Source organism: Larus michahellis, chromosome 16 (genome assembly GCF_964199755.1).
Source record: "Larus michahellis chromosome 16, bLarMic1.1, whole genome shotgun sequence".
Lineage (NCBI taxonomy): Eukaryota > Metazoa > Chordata > Aves > Charadriiformes > Laridae > Larus > Larus michahellis.
Window position 1 is genome coordinate 4241409 of NC_133911.1, and position 13002 is coordinate 4254410.

Consider the following 13002-nt stretch of genomic DNA (forward strand, 5'->3'; position numbering starts at 1 on the left):
TCACCCCCGAGCAGAACTCAGCTGGCTTCTTGGATCCCGGCAGGAGTCCACGAGGCTGACTTCGCAAGTGAGGAAGCTAGGTGTGACTACCAGGAAGGACAGGCCTTCACCACAGCATTAACCCATTAACTTAATTAGCTCTAAACCTACAGGAAAATCTAACTCAGGTGTGTAAGGAGTCTAAATTCCCTGGTAAGTGCCTGCCACACACTTGTGTCAGGACAGGACTTGCCACGGGGATGCTCCCAACCACACAAGGCTCATTGCAGAGGGGACTGAGAACCTGCATCAAATCTGGGGCACAAAATAACATAAAATACCTTCACTTGGCTGTAATCACTGCCTTTGACAACAAGGTCAATGCCAGGCACTGTCCCCGTGACAAGCGAGTCCACAGAGCAGTATGACTCTACCCTGGACACGCGTAGAACGGCAGGATTGATCCGCCCCATCACCAGCGAGACCGTTTGCTGATCAATCATTTACAAGCCAAGTGCACAAGGTGGCCAACAGAGCCAGGGCTTGGCCACTGCTGCATCGGGGCGCTCAGAGCACCCCCGGGGAAAGCCAGGCACCCTCGCGCCATCCAGCCTCACCTTCCACGCAGTGCTCCACCTCCTCCAGGTTGCGCAGCGTTATCCGCATGAGGCTGGAGTTCAGCATCAGCTCGTTGCGGTGCGCCGGCCACATGTACTGAGGGGCCGGGTTGACGAAGAAAATCCGCGTGTCCCCAGTCGAGACTTGGTTGTCGCAGATTAATGGGTCCCCGAAGCCACCGATAACCACCTTGTTCCCACCATCCAAGAGGATCTCGTGAGTGACGATGTCTTTGCCTTTCAGGTAACGCCAGACTCTCACCTTGAACGAGAGGGAGAAAAGAGCACATGAGACCATTTCGCAGCCACAGACCGGCACCTTCTGGCCCAGTTAGGTTTTTGTCATGTTGTCACCAGATGCACCGGAGTGGCTCAGGCTGGCAAAGCCGTCCAGCCGAGCTAATTCCATTAGCCATTCCTCTAAAAGCACAAAGTGTGTGGGCAACAGACTAAAGCGCATACTCCTCTTCCTGCCAAAGCTGCACCCAGCTCTCCACCCGTCAGTGCTCCTGGCAGCCTCGTGTCGCGAGGGGTCCCTCAGCCACACAGGTTCTCCAGCAAGGGACAGAGTCCTCTTTGCATGGTGACACACCACCCTTGGCGCTGAGACCCAGGATTTGCTTTCCCTTCCCACTTCTCTTCCCTTGGAAGCAGGCTCCGGGCTCAGCCGAAGCCAAGCGTGCCACCAGCCCAGTCGTTGCTGTTTGAGCCTCAAGATGAAGGGTTGCCCCGCGCCAAACCCTACCACGAGCTGCCTTGACTCACTTCCCCGGAGGCCCATGAAACCAAAACATCCTTCTCCTTCCTCTTCTCTCATCACCAACCCTGGGGAGGGCTCGCCTTCCCCACCCCGAGTGCAAACATGGGGCTGGAAGAGGATAGCGATGCCCCTTTCCTTTCTTCCTGCAAGAGCAATCCTAGAATGGTTTAGCTCGGAAGGGACCTTAAAGCTCCTCTAGTTCTCCAGCTAAGCAGCCACTTCCCAGCAAACACTGGAGGGCCACCAGCAGGCATGGCTGCTAGCCAGAAGCCAGCCTCCTGCACAGCACAGAAGAGCCCAGCAGGGCCAGCAAGGTGGTGGGTCCCACGGGAGAGCGGGGCAGAAGGAACCGGGCAGAGGTAGGGTGGGAAGAGGGGCGAGCAGAGCCCGGCCGCCTCTGCGACACGGCTCAACTCCGACCAGAAGCCTCTGCCGCCGTCTTGCCTCTGCTGTACACGACCAGTAAAGCCAAGGATGAGCTCATCAACCTTTTCCCTCATATTATTCTAACCTTTAGGCCCACAACAAGCCATTTCAGTCACAAGATGACCGGCTGCGGCAGGGAATGCTGCGCTCCGACAAGGGACACCGCACATAGCCAGGGGAAGCTGGCAGAGACTCAACCAGGAAAATAATTTATATTTTAAAAACCATAAACCGTAACTGACCTGGTCCTGCCCACGATTAATAATGAATTCAAATTCATAGCAGGAGATCCACCTCTGGTTCCCGATGCTTGGACAGGAGTGAGAGCCGACTCACCTGCACCGACCCTTTCCACATACACGAGCTGCAGACACTGGCCACAGGGCGAGGGACACGAGTCCAGCCCCACCAGGGCAGCAGACAAACCTCAGCCTTGCCAGAGGAACCCCCTTCTGCCCCCAGCCAGCATCATTCACGGTGACAGGCTCCAGCTGGTCCAGTTCTCCCACAGGCACCCCGACTCGCAACAAAATCTCGGTGGTGAAATGTATCAAAGGAGGAAAAAAAGAAAAAAAAACAAAACAACCACTTCTAAATAAAAACAAAAAAAATTAAATAAGCTTTGAAGGGAACGTTAAATGGCTGGAAGTCCCCAACCGGGGTAGGCGAGCAGTGTCCATCCATGGGGGAGACTCTGAACGGCGGCACAGGAGCCTTAAAAGAGGGGCAGGAGGAGGTAAGTGGGGTGGGTTAATTAAAAAAGGGAGTCTTCTGGCTCCGACAAGGCACTGGTACCTTGAGAAGATGAAAGGCCGAGCAGATACACTCCACGTAGAATTCTCAAAGGCAACTTCAGTTCCTATAAACGACTCAAGAAAACCCCCGTGGATTTGCTAAAATACAGGGCAGGATTTGGCAGGAGGAGCCCGATTTCCCTTTACTCATCCAAACTTCAGGAAGAAAAATAAACCCTGGCCGCAAGAGCGAGTGCCGCTCTGTCCCCAACCGCTGCCAGTGGTTCTAGAGCAGCGCCCTGCACCTCGCTGCTGGCTCGTCCCCTGGCCCAAAAATTGCGAGAGATCTGCACAGAACCGCAAGCCGTCCTCCCTCCGGAGCCACGCTTTCCGCCCCGAAGAGAGGGACACCCGCACAGGAGGGAAGCGGCAGCCCTAAAATGACACTTCAGCGCACGCGGGACACCAGAGACGTGTCCCCATCCACTCCCGATGGGTAAGGAATCCTCCCGCCGCTGCTGCCATCCTGTCGCGGGGGAAAAGGGACAGGGAGCCGAGTCGGCGAGTTGTGTGTAATGGGAACAGCTCATCAGAGCGCTGCCTGAGGTTTCGGCTCCGAGCGAGGGCGGGCTCCCTAGCCAAGGGTATTGCCGTGACCGCAGGCATCCCAGGGCTGGCATGCTCAGAGCGTGCTTTATCATGCTCTCTGCCAGCAACTCCCCTCCTACCGCCCCGCAGAGCGCGTTCACCTGCATTCTCCAGCTGTCTCCGGGGCCCAGAGAGCACTTCAGCACACCCTGCCCAGCGCCAAAGCACCCGGGGAGGGGGCGGCTCAGAGATAAGGGGGCTCTCGAGCCCCTCTCCGGAACAGGCACGCACGTAGGTCCTTTCAGAGCGCAATTCCGAAGGGAACGCAAGGGGCAGAGGAAGGATGCTCGGACGCGTGCGGGCAGACAGGTCTCTCCCGACCTTTGGGGACACGGGGGTGGCAGGGAGGCAGCGAGTCGTTGGCACTGCAGCTTCTGTGCTTGACACAGGGGTTGGGGCGGGGGGGCTTGTTGCAGGTGAGGAGGAAAGCACAGAGCAGATGTTATCCCGCTCCAGAATGAACCATTTTTATAGATAGCCGCAACTGCGGCTCGCTGGCCTCTGCCTTGCACGGCCCTTCAAGTGCATCATGTTCCCCTCCAGGCTTCTTTGAGGCCATCCAGACAGACTCTTTGCCAAATACCCCCATCCCATTACTCAGTGACTACGGAAGACACACACCAAGATCTGACGTTGCGAAGTTCACATAAGAGGGTAAAAACATGTCAGGGGCTAGGGGGGAATGCAAGTCTCGTGACCTTTAATCAACCTTGTGACTTTTCAAAGCCCTAGCTCCAGAATTTCAGGGGTGAGAGCTCAGCACCGCCTCAGTCCTCAGCAAGAAGTTTCAAGGTCCACGATGATCTTGAGCTGAATGCTGCACACGCTGTCCCTACCGCGACTAGGAGCAGGCAGCTACAGGTGCCGGGGCAAGGGAACGGGGCCATTCCCACCGCCACAGGAGCCAGCAAGCTGGGGCAAGACCCTCCTGCTCACTGTTGGAGACCAGCACAAAATTCACCTGTCCAGCAGAAAAAGGGAACGAATTTAGTGTTGCTTGTACTCCACAGGTGCGACTGAAGGTTAAGAACAAAGTTTAGGAGTGCATTTTATTCTCAAATCACATCTTCTCCTTAAGGTGTACTATTTGCCAGCCTCGGAGAAGGACTCTGGACTTGATGGGTCTCAGCTCCCATCCAGCCCAGCAGCTCCCGTCATCCCAATAGCAGCCACCGTATCTCACCGAGGTGAGCCCCGTTCTCCTGCATACCTGAGATCCAAAACCACCCCAGGTGTAAAAACCACCGTGACAGCTCCTCTTGGGAAGCCGCACATGCCCTACCTGCCCCAAGACATTGTACTCACATGCTCGCACCCTCTTCCAGCATGAAGGGGGAGTCACCTCCCCTTGGGCCAGCGCTACACAATGCCACAGCAACCAAAAGACAAGCAATAACTTATCCACGGGCTACCATCCCTCCCCACACAGTCCAAGTCCAAGCTGCTGGGGAGGGGTAAGGGCCATGAGGATGATCCAAGGGCTGGAGCCCCTCTGCTGTGAGGACAGGCTGAGAGAGCTGGGGGGTTCAGCCTGGAGAAGAGAAGGCTCCGGGGAGACCTTAGAGCCCCTTCCAGTCCCTGAAGGGGGCTACAAGAAAGCTGGGGAGGGGCTGTTTGCAAGGGCATGGAGCCATAGGACGAGGGCCAATGGTTTAAACTAGAGCAGGGCAGGATTAGGTTAGACATCAGGAAGAAGTTCTTCACACTGAGGGTGGTGAGACACTGGCCCAGGTTGCCCAGAGAGCTGGGGGAGGCCCCATCCCTGGAGATGTTCAAGGCCAGGCTGGATGAGGCTCTGAGCAACCTGATCTAGTTACAGATGTCCCTGCTCACTGCAGGGGGGTGGGACGAGATGGCCTTTAGAGGTCCCTTCCCACCCAACACATTCTATGATGGGCAGAGAAAGCAAAGCCTTCAGAGCCGATTCCAGCCCGAGAAGAAGGCTGCTGGGTTGTACACAGCCCTGTCACCAGGAGCTCTTCTCTCTCGAGAGGTGGCACTCAACCAGCAAACAGAGGGAGCTTCAGATGGCAAGGAAGGGTAGCTGTGACAGGCAGCTTTTCCCTTGTGATCTGACGGGAATCGCGGTGTTGACACGGAGACATCTGCTCCGCCATGTGCCGGCGGTGCCACCCAAGGCAGCAGCCCCCCCCTTCCAAAGTGCCACCTGCGAAGGTGGCACCCCAGGTGAGCCCAGGGTGCGAAGGAGCACAGCTTGCACGGCTTCAGCCCAAGCTTCCCCCAGCCGGCACCAGCTGTTTTCTCCAGCGTCTCGCAGCACCTCAACTCCCTGGGGTTGTGCTTCTCCCCACAGTCAAGTCCAGACACCTTCCCGCAGCCCCACCAGCTCCACCTCCGCTTCCTTCGGCGGCGGCCTGCGGGGCAGGCGCTCCATGCGAGGTGTGCAAGCAACCAGGGCAAAAAAAAAAAAAAAAAAAAAAAAAAATACACACACCCAGGAATACAAAGGAGACAAAAGAGGAAAAAAAAAATAAAATAGGAGAGCCAGGCAGAGAACACAGCCTGAGGCTTGCGCTGAAAGGTGGCAGTCGGGCATTTTCACAGCTAGGTCTAAGGGGGAAGAAAGGCTAAAGCCTACCCTCTCTTCTGAAGCAGATGGTAATTTGAGTTAATTAGCATGGCTGTTCTAGTCATACACCTCAGAGCCAGGCCACAGCATTCACAAGCAACATCAGAGTCCACCAGCTTTCTCCCCACCCTTATCCTCCATAATGAATGGATGTGAAGGCACCAAAGACCAAGCAATTACCTGTAGGGCATCCCATTCATCATCACACACAATTAAGACTTTGTCACCGGTGACTCACCGGCTACATCAAGGATTGGGGAAGAAAAGGGAAAGAGAGAAAAAAAAAAAGATTAGGCTGGAACCAAGTTCCAAGAGGTCCCTTCCCTATAGCAGACTCACTCTTTTGCCAGCGAGCCCATAAAATACTGGATTAAGGCTGTTTTACAAGACTCCTGGCAGCTACAGGGAGGCAGAGCGAGAACAGCGAAGACTTTATCTAAGCAGATCCTTGCAAGGGTATATTTTAAGCGCAGTACAAAACCCCAAAAAAGTAAAAGGATTTTCCAATATGCCATGGGGGCAATCCCATGGTAGGGAATGGGACCACCTGTACAGGCACGTGCAGTGCCCGCGAATTCCTGCCAGGGAGACGCTTCGAGAAGTCTCAGGCTTGGTCTTGTAAAGAAAGATGAGAAGTTAGAGCGCAGTCTCCTCGGGAGGAGAGCTGTCACTCTGGACAGAAGTAAAAAAGGTCACCCCGAGCATCGGCTCTGCCTGTAGCTTCACGCACAGCTCTGCCAAACCCTTCCCTCCCCACCGCACGCCGTCCCTCTCCCCTTGCCGGTCACTCTCTGTCCCTTTCCCTGGCAGGAGCCAGCAGAGCACCAAACCCACCTCCCCCAGCAACTTCCACATCCAGCCCTGCCTGGAGAACGGCCACCGTTATCCCCCAAAAGAGGGGCTCTATTGTCTGGAACAGGATCCACATCCTCTACACCACTTCCTATAGCACATATAGAACCTGTATGTGTCCTATAAATAGATGTTCCCTTCGTAAATACCAGGTCAGACCAGAATAAGGCACGCCAGAGGACTCCGAAGCAGGAAGGGACAATGCCAGGCTGGATGAAGTTTGGGAAGAGGAGCCAGCCCAGCACCCCGGTTCCCCCCTCAAATCCCTCGGTGAAGCAGCACACCTCAGCCAGTTTCAATTTCGGGAGTTCTCTCAGCCTGTTCTTCCTTATTATTCATCTCCTCCAGCAGCAAGCGAAGGGCTGGTGGCTATTTACAGGTGTTTATCTAACATTAACTTCGCATTTCTTCTACATTGCAATGTGCTTATCTTCATCTATCAAAGGCTTCGGCTGGGAGGGTTTGGAGTGTAACTAGGAAGAACAATACGCTAAGGCAGCGCTGGCGGAGAGTCAGGTGCCCGCTCCCTCGCAGACCACCCAGCGCCGATAACGCTCGCGATTTCGGGTGTGGGCTCTAGGGAACTCCTACCGCACAACCCGGCCCTTGCCTTTCCTCTTCAGATAAAGAAGAACCCGACAAGAGATAACGGTGGTATTTGTAGGCAACCCCAGGGCCTGGTTACTGGCATACGACAGCGAGGAAGCGGCCGGTGAAGTTTTCTCACCAGTTAAGCAGCGAGATCCCTTCTGAGAGGGCACCCGAGTCGGTGCGAGGCCAGCAGGAGCCAGCAGGGTCGGGTTTAATGCCCCAAACTACCCTTTTGGAATCTGGGCGCTTGGTAAAAAAAAAAAAAAAAAAAGAAAAAAACCAAACCACACCACAAAATAAACCAAAATGCAAGTATGTATAACCCAGCGTTAGCAGAATTTCAATACTTTGAGAGATCTTAGAGCGAAACAGGCCAACAGCTGCCACAAAGCTACGCATTTGCGAGTCGTGAGCACTACGCCCCGCTAAGTCACAGTTGGGAGAGATTTATCTGCTTTCAGGTCCTTAAGACACTCCAAGTCCCGTTTCAAAGCTTTTCTTCCCTGCAAACACACGATGAACATACCATAAAAAAAAAAATTTAGAAAGAAGAGACTGATGCGGAGGTAAAAGGACCGAAGAACCGCGGTTCTAAGAAAACTGCTAAATGTCACAGCGTAAGCCGGGAGAGCCAGCAGCGCTGCCACAATGGGATGGGATGGGATGGGCATTTCCATCCAGGGTAGGAGAGAAGGTGGTTTTTTCTCCTTTCACTTTCTTTTACAGGACTCTAGGACTGGAAAGGTATCTTAGGGCCAGGTTCCGGCCTTCAGGTGCTGTTATGAAACTAAACCAAAAACCCAGAGTTAACTCCCCAGTGAGCAGCACGAGCCTTCTCCACAGCATCGCACGGGATAGCTCAGGGAGAGTCGGGCCAAAGACTCCCTTCAATGCAAACTGCATTTCAGATAAAGCCACCCACCGCCTGCGGACCGGGTTCCTCCCCACACCTGGCTCCCTAGCTGCTCTTCCTCGGACCCCACGGCACCCTCTCAAAGGCAGAGCTGCTGAGCAAGCAGGTTTTTCCCATCGCATCCCAGAGTCTTGCTCCGATGCAGCAAGACGAAGCCTGGATTTTATGCTAGCCGGACACTGTGCTGCGTGTCCGCAAAGAGACCCGTTTCTCAGCTGAGCATTTCTGCCTCGTCACTAGCCTTCCTGGACCACCTCCTGCCTCCTCGCATGGCAACCCTTGCCCCGGCATCAGGTGGCCCGCATCCATTCGGCCATATGCGCCCCAAGCTGCCGCAGGACACCGGCTGCTCGCAGCAGCTTATTAGTTTTCTAGATAGCACCCAGGATGTGCCAGACACTTTGCAAACATACGGTCTCTGCGCTAGCCTGGAGGGTCCGTGATTTAATTTACGAGAGCAGGGTACAGATTGTACCACGCAGCATCGCATGGGGCAGAGCGGTGGGAGCCAGCGGGAAGCAGGGAGGCACCAGCTGGGCAGACAGAAGCTTTTTAACTAGTTTATTGGGCTGAGAGATGCTCCAGAAGAAGAGGGCATGGTATAGAGTAAACCTTCCTCTGCACCGGCAGACCTCTCCCACCAACGCGCTGCTGCACATCACCCCAGGCCCTGCTTAGCAGGAACCACAGGCAGGAACCGCAGGACTTTTGAAGGATAGGAAGAAGAGGGGATGGGGAGAAGAGGAGAGGGTGGGGTGGGGGGGGTTAAGAAAGAAAAAGCAATGTAGCAGCATGTCCTCACAAGCGAGATTCCTGCCCCGGGAAGGGTTAAGCCATACAGCACGTTTTCTGACAACCAGGAGGATGGTATTTCAGGTTGCTCAGTACTTTGCCGTCTCTCAGCTTAAGGTGGGGGGGGGGAAGGAAAAAAAAACATAGCCAGAGGCCAGATTCGTAGTTAAACAATAGCTTGAGCTAGAGGAACTCAAGATGCTGCTAAAGTAAACAGGGAGCTACACGTAAAAAGCAGCAAGCGGCTCCCGACACCTTCCCCGGCAGCCCAAACCCTGCCCGAGCAGAAAGTTGGGAGTCAGCTCCGCATGATGGAAAGGAGGGAAATGCCCATAAAAAGCAACCTTGAGAGATTCCCCCTCCACACAGCTGTGGGAGCTCTGGCGGGGAGAGACTCCGCAGGCTAAAAATACATAATTACACACCAAAGCTCCGGCGCATACAATAAAAACCACATGCGCCCGCCCGAGATAGGCGCCTGGTGGGGGCCGAAAGTTTCTCCCCCCCCCTCACCCATCCACCCCTTACCTTGCAGGAGTAGGTATGGTGGACGGGGTCCACGTTCATGATCTCCTCCACCGTGCCCGTCAACACCACGTTGGCCTCCTCCTCCCTCCGCTCCAGCTCCCGTTCGGGGCAGCTGGCCCCGCCGCCGCCCAGCGCTAGCCCCAAAAGGGCTAACAACGCCCGGGCCACCGCCGCTCGTCCTCCCATAGCCCCGGCCGGCCGCGGCGGGTTCGGCTCGGCTCGGCTCGGCTCGGCCCGGCCCACCCCCCCCCACCCACCCTTCCCCGGGCAACCCCGACGGAGCGGGCAGACAAAAGCGAGCCCGCTCGCAGGCAGGGCTGGCGCAGAGAGAAGGGCTACTTTTGTTCGAGGAGGTGAAAAGGAGGAAAGAAAGAGAGGGAGGAGAGGGGAGGGGAGAGCAGGGGAGGGGAGAAGGAAGAAAATCCCAAGAGGAGGAGGAGGAGGAGGAGGAGGAGATATCTCTCCCCAGAAGCCGCGGCCGGGGAGAAGCGCTCGGTCCTCTGCCTTGCCCCCGTAAGAAAGCCCGCAGATTTGCATGCAATCTGAATTGCTGATAAGCAGAGAGCGGGGGTAGGGTGGCGGGGGGGGAGAGAGAGAGAGAGGGAGGGAGACAGGGAGAGAGAGAGAGAAGAGGGAGGCAGGCAGCCAGCCCTGCTGCCGGCTCTTATTGCAGCGCTGCCGCGGACGCCACCCCCAGGAAAGGGAGCCCGCATCAGGTTAATGGATAATCAGCGCGCCAACGTGAGGAGACTTTTAAAGGTGTAGGGGACCGGCGCCGAGCGGCAGCCTGCCTCCCCGCCGCCTCTGTGTCCCCCCCGCCCCCCCCCCCCCGGCCCCTGTCCCCCACCCCTATGGATGCGCGGGGCTCCCCGGGGTGCGGATGCGGGAGGGGGTCGGAGCCCGGCGCTTCCCCGCATCCCTCCCTGCCATCCCCCAGCTCATGGCCGAGGTGCGGGGGGGGGGGGCTGCTCCCAGGGCTGCTCCCAGGGCTGCTCCCGTTTTTCCTACAGGGAAACTGAGGCCCGGGCTGGCCTTGCTCCGCAGAGCTCCTACGAGTAGTCCCTCCCGGGACAAAGTCACCCACGCCTGCTCCATCACCCACACCTGCTCCATCACCATCTCTTGAGGGACACGGCGCTCAGGGCTTCCCACACTTTGCCCCCACCCACGGCAAAGCCACCCTCCTGTGGAACGGCCTGTGTCTGCCCCTGGACCACCGCGACCTCCTGCCCTGGCTTTCTCCTGGGGCTGGATGGCAATTTTTCCAGATGTCACGTGCAATTACTGCAAATATAAAATGAAAAGTTAAATGGCACCAAGGGAGGGATATTGTTTCTCCCCTCCATAAATTAGCCATCCCCCCGGAGGCATTTTACAAGGCTGTTTTTACTTGACGGCCCTAAACAAGTCATGTTTGTGACCGAGGGACGAGGGGGTGATTAACCGATGGCCGGGTGAAGTTTAACCACCCCAATGCCACCGTGCCAGCAGAGGAGATGACGCGCGCCCCACGTCGTTCTCTGACGAGCGTGTTTCAATACGCAGCAGCATCCTGCACCGTGAGGCTCTGCAGATGGCCATCCATCCTCTTCGTCCTCTAAGTGTTGAGCAGTGCTCTTTGTGCTCTTTACCCCTGCAATTGTGTATGTGCCAATCCTTTTTTTTTTTTCCCTCTCCCCTGGAACATAAACAGAAATTAACTACAAGATAGGAATAAATGAATCTTCCTGAGTGTTCAAAATGCTGTCCAAGCCTACCTTCTACCCTGAAGGGGACGAAACACCAGCGATCGCATAAATCTGTCTGGAGATATCACAACTGCTGTGGGTTTTACAGGGAAGGCATACTGTGCATATTCTGCCTTAAATCGTGCGCTTGGCATTTCCACAGCAACTTTGTTCTCATCACCAGAGCTGTTCTCGTAAACCCTACACCCTCTCCCGGGTCTTCTTCTGCTCCAAGCTTCAATTTCTGTCCCGTTAAACCAAGTTCCAAGTTCGGCACTGAAGGAAGGCTGTCTATTCACGAGCGTGAAGGTGTTTAATCACCTCAGTGATGACCTCAGAAATATGATTTTCAGAAGAAAGTGGCCCACAACATGCTCAGGTCTGCAGGAAACCTGGCTTCACCTGGTGGGGGCTTAACCCAGGCAGGAATAGGGATCCCCGGGCTCTCCCCTACTGAGAAAAAGGTGCCGCAGGGCAAAGGGACCCAATGCAGGATACACAATGTCACGTTTTCTCCCTCTGCCAGTGGAAAAACTTCACCGAAACATGCGGTTTCTGGATGAGGGGCAAGGGAGCAGCGTCCAGCTGCAGTGGGAAGGCTCCATCACAAGCCAAGAGCAGTGCGGAGTCCAGCCGTCACCGTGACACGGCGGAGCTTTAGCACAAAGGACTCCATTATTAAGTCGCTGCTATTCTAAACTCCAGCAATCAGCTAAAAATATTTCAGCCCCTGGCAGATTATTTTTGCTATTTTAATTATTAATTTTTATGGTATTCTTCGAGCGCTGCTCAACTGTAAATCACAGGAACGACCTCGGTTCAAGGTGGAAGAGACCAGCTGTGACGTTCCGCTCCCACCCTTTGCAAAGAGGAGAGGGGGAAGGAATTATTTACGCTGCGTTCGTACTATTTTCTGTTGGTTAGTTCTCTCCTAGCCCCACCCCGCCATCTGCTTGTCAAAGCTGTGAAGAGAAAAATGGGTTTCACCAGCTTTTTCTGATGTATTTACCCCTGTGCGGGCAGTTCTTTGGGTGGATTTACTCAGCCTTGTAGGCTTTGCGGTGGAGGTGCCACACAAGCCCCCCAGGATCTCAGCTCTCCTTTTCATGTGGAGGTTTAATAAAGGAGAAGGCAGTTGGTTTTTTTCAAAGGACAGTACCAAAAGGCAAGCGAAGGAGCACGGTTACTCCGAGCGTCCCTCTTAGAATCACAGAATGGTTTGGGTTGGAACGGACCTTAAAGATCACCCAGTGCCACCCCCTGCCCTGGGTAGGGACACCTCCCACCAGCCCAGGCTGCTCCAAGCCCCGTCCAACCTGGCCTTGAACCCCTCCAGGGATGGGGCAGCCACAGCTTCTCTGGGCAACCTGGGCCAGGGGCTCACCACCCTCACAGCAAACAATTTCTTCCTAGTATCTCATGTAAATCTCCCCTCCTTCAGTTTGAAACCGTTACCCCTCATCCTATCATTACACTCCCTGATCCAGAGTCCCTCCCCAGCTTTCCTGGAGCCCCTTTAGGGACTGGAAGGGGCTCTGAGGTCTCCCCGGAGCCTTCTCTTCTCCAGGCTGAACCCCCCCAGCTCTCTCAGCCTGTCCTCACAGCAGAGGGGCTCCAGCCCTTGGATCATCTTCATGGCCTCCTCTGGCCCCGCTCCAACAGGTCCATGTCCTTCTTGTGCTGAGGGCTCCAGAGCTGGACACAGTACTGCAGGTGGGGTCTCAGCAGAGCAGAGCAGAGGGGCAGAATCACCTCCCTTGACCTGCTGGCCACGCTTCTTTTGATGCAGCCCAGGACACTTAGGACAAGGATGCTCAGGGACAAGGTGAGCCAGGAAGCCAGGAA

At 55.5% G+C, this 13002-nt stretch overlaps 1 protein-coding gene across 4 annotated transcripts in view; it reads right to left on the reverse strand.

The window, feature by feature from the left end:
* The window catches only part of AGRN (agrin), a 132403-nt gene extending 122755 nt beyond the window's left edge, over nucleotides 1–9648 (reverse strand). For all 4 annotated transcript variants that reach the window (XM_074609567.1, XM_074609565.1, XM_074609564.1 and 1 more), the window contains exons 1-2: nucleotides 9431–9648; nucleotides 597–858 (exon numbers count right to left, since the gene is read on the reverse strand). In XM_074609567.1, the coding sequence (XP_074465668.1) occupies nucleotides 597–858; nucleotides 9431–9616 (448 nt within the window). In that variant the 5' untranslated portion in view covers nucleotides 9617–9648. The remainder of the gene's footprint in view (nucleotides 1–596; nucleotides 859–9430) is intronic.
* Between the last annotated feature and the right edge of the window lie 3354 nt (nucleotides 9649–13002).